The sequence below is a fragment of the Cibotium barometz genome, chromosome 31, assembly GCF_041138505.1.
Source record: "Cibotium barometz isolate CiBa-2024 chromosome 31, ASM4113850v1, whole genome shotgun sequence".
Classification (NCBI taxonomy): Eukaryota; Viridiplantae; Streptophyta; class Polypodiopsida; order Cyatheales; family Cibotiaceae; genus Cibotium; species Cibotium barometz.
In genome coordinates this window covers 24,318,630-24,320,990 of record NC_141076.1, presented here as the reverse complement: position 1 = coordinate 24,320,990, position 2,361 = coordinate 24,318,630, and the positions used below count along the sequence as shown (strand labels likewise).

Below are 2,361 nucleotides of genomic sequence, written 5' to 3'. Positions count from 1 at the left end.
GGTGTGGTCAATGTTAAAGCTGTAGTATCAAGTACGGCACAAAGAGAGTGTTACAAAAAAGAAAAGTGGAAGCCAAGGTGTTAGGTCAGGTTGGAGCATTATGGCTTGGAACGGCCGGCCGGCGAAGGGAGAAAGATTGTGTGGGAGAAAGAAGTAGATCCATAGGAAACGCATGAACAGTGAAGGCAGCTTGAGTCTGTGGAGCCGGGGCTTGGAATTAAATCGGAAGAAGGAGAGGAGAGGAAAGCTTATAATCCGAACTAATTGAAGCATTATTGATCAGGCGGTATCATCACGACCATGTGGACCAGCACCAGCTGCTGCTTATTGACGACGAAGTGCAGCTGCAGTAGCGTAGCTGCTGCGGCTGCGGCGGCGATGATGATCATGTTGTACTGCTCATGCGCCCATCCTGGCGACGTTGCCGAAACGGTGATCATGAATAAGGCGCAGATGCTACAGCAGGGGGTCGGCAATACGACTAGCAATATTAGCAATAGCTCGACAATATCGGTAGCGACGTGCCCGTCCGCGGCGATCTACAGCTTTGGGGACTCGCTGGCGGACACGGGCAACGTTGAGTACGTGTTTCCCTTCCAGGCGCCTGCCGAGAATCAGCCCTACGGTGAGCAGGCCCCCTTTCGCAAGCCCTCCTTCCGCTACTCCGACGGCCGCCTCGTCATCGACTTTCTGGGTCAGTATCTCTACAGCTCATGCTCCATTGATCTTGCAATTTAGCTCACCGAATATTTTCCAGTATATTCTACATTTCTCGTCTCTTCTTGGCTCACCCTGCATCATGCTGCTACCTACTCGACCTGGTCGACTGCTATTGATTTGATCTGAATGGCATGCAGCCCAGGCGTTGTCGCTGCCGTTTATCAACCCCTACATGCAGGTCATAACTCCTGATTACACCCATGGCTGTAATTTCGCAATCTCGGGATCCACAGCCGCCAACGTAACGACTTTTTCTCTCCAGACCCAAATCAACCAGTTCCTCCGTTTCCGGACCATCGTCCTTCAAACACTGCAGCTCGCTGCCCCCCCTGCTGTTGCTAATGATCATCAGTACTCTTCCACAGCTACAGCTGGTGAGACGTACGCTGTGCGTGTGTGTGCGTGTGTGAGAGAGAGAGAGAGATAGAGAGACGACGACGCCGTCGTTTTGGCTCCGAGTATACATAACATTGCAGTTGCGCTAGGTACTGGCGACGTGGGAACAAGCGTCTCGCAAATGAAGATTCCAGCTTCGGAAAGCTTTGGAGATTCGCTCTACATAATCTCCATAGGAGGAAACGACTTCATGTACGCATACGACTACTACGCGCCTTCAGCGTTCCTACAGCAAGTAGTAACACCGAGAGTAGTTGATGCAATCATTAGTGCAGTACAGGTAACATTTGCTTGTATTAACGAACGTTCATGAAGAGATTAGAATCCCAGCAATCGTAATAGCTGATCATGGCGCCTGTTTGCGGCCAGATCCTGTATCGTGAGAATGCACGGTGGATCATGGTGTGGAACATCCCTGCTCAGGGCTGCGCTCCCATCATCCTCACCCGTTTTGGACCTGCCGCGGCCTCCGACGACTTCGACAGCTTGGGATGCTTGAAGCCTTACAACGATCCCATCCAGCGCTACAACCGCCTCCTTAAGGCAGCGGTGCAGAGCCTCCAGCAGAACTATACGTCTGCTCGGATCATCTACGCTGACTACTACGCAGCAAACATTGACATTCTCAGCAACGCCACCCAATTCGGTAAGTACTCAAGGAGTCGAGTAGCTAGGTAGCCAACTAGTCTGTAAAGGTGTGGTGGATATAACTGATGTGAGGGGATGAGATGATATCAACGCAGGCTTCGACCCCAACTCGACACTCAAGGCGTGCTGTGGCGTGGGTGGGCAGTACAGCTACAACACAGACAGCACATGCGGAGACCCACGGGTGCCTGCCTGCGACAATCCATCGCAATTTGTGAACTGGGACGGCGTGCACTTCACAGAGGCCTTTTATCGCACGATCGCCCAGTTCTTCCTCAATGGCCACTACTTTCACCCTTCTATCAACATCAGCTCGGCTTGTAATCTCAACTTCACCGGCTTCTAATAATTTGCCGTCTGCACTCCCTTCCAACGATCTACGCTCATCTTTCTGAATAAACCAATTGCAATTTGCTTGGCTATATTTATTTTATTTTAGACAATCTGTCTTTTTATTTTGGTTAGAAATATAGATCATCAAAAGCCTTGTGTCATATGCTTCTTTTCTTTCGTTCTTTCTTTTTTTGGGATAGTATGAGGAGAATTAACGTGGTATGGAAAGTCCAAGCCATTTAAATATTAGCGTATACTATGACA

At 49.9% G+C, this 2,361-nt stretch overlaps 1 protein-coding gene across 1 annotated transcript; it reads left to right on the top strand.

Moving 5' to 3' along the window:
• The first annotated feature begins 300 nt into the window (after positions 1-300).
• Positions 301-2,110, top strand: LOC147620656 (acetylajmalan esterase 2-like). Its single transcript, XM_086825335.1, has 5 exons — positions 301-694; positions 858-1,094; positions 1,197-1,396; positions 1,486-1,762; positions 1,860-2,110. The coding sequence occupies exons 1-5, from the start codon at positions 301-303 to the stop codon at positions 2,108-2,110; spliced, it is 1,359 nt and encodes a 452-aa protein (XP_086681461.1).
• The last annotated feature ends 251 nt before the right edge of the window (positions 2,111-2,361 follow it).

Coding starts and splice junctions, on each gene's coding strand:
- LOC147620656 (XM_086825335.1), top strand. CDS start 301: ATGTGGACCAGCACCAGCTGCTGCTTATTGACGACGAAGTGCAGCTGC. Junction 1,397..1,485: donor CAATCATTAGTGCAGTACAG/GTAACATTTGCT, acceptor GTTTGCGGCCAG/ATCCTGTATCGTGAGAATGC. Junction 1,763..1,859: donor CAGCAACGCCACCCAATTCG/GTAAGTACTCAA, acceptor ATATCAACGCAG/GCTTCGACCCCAACTCGACA.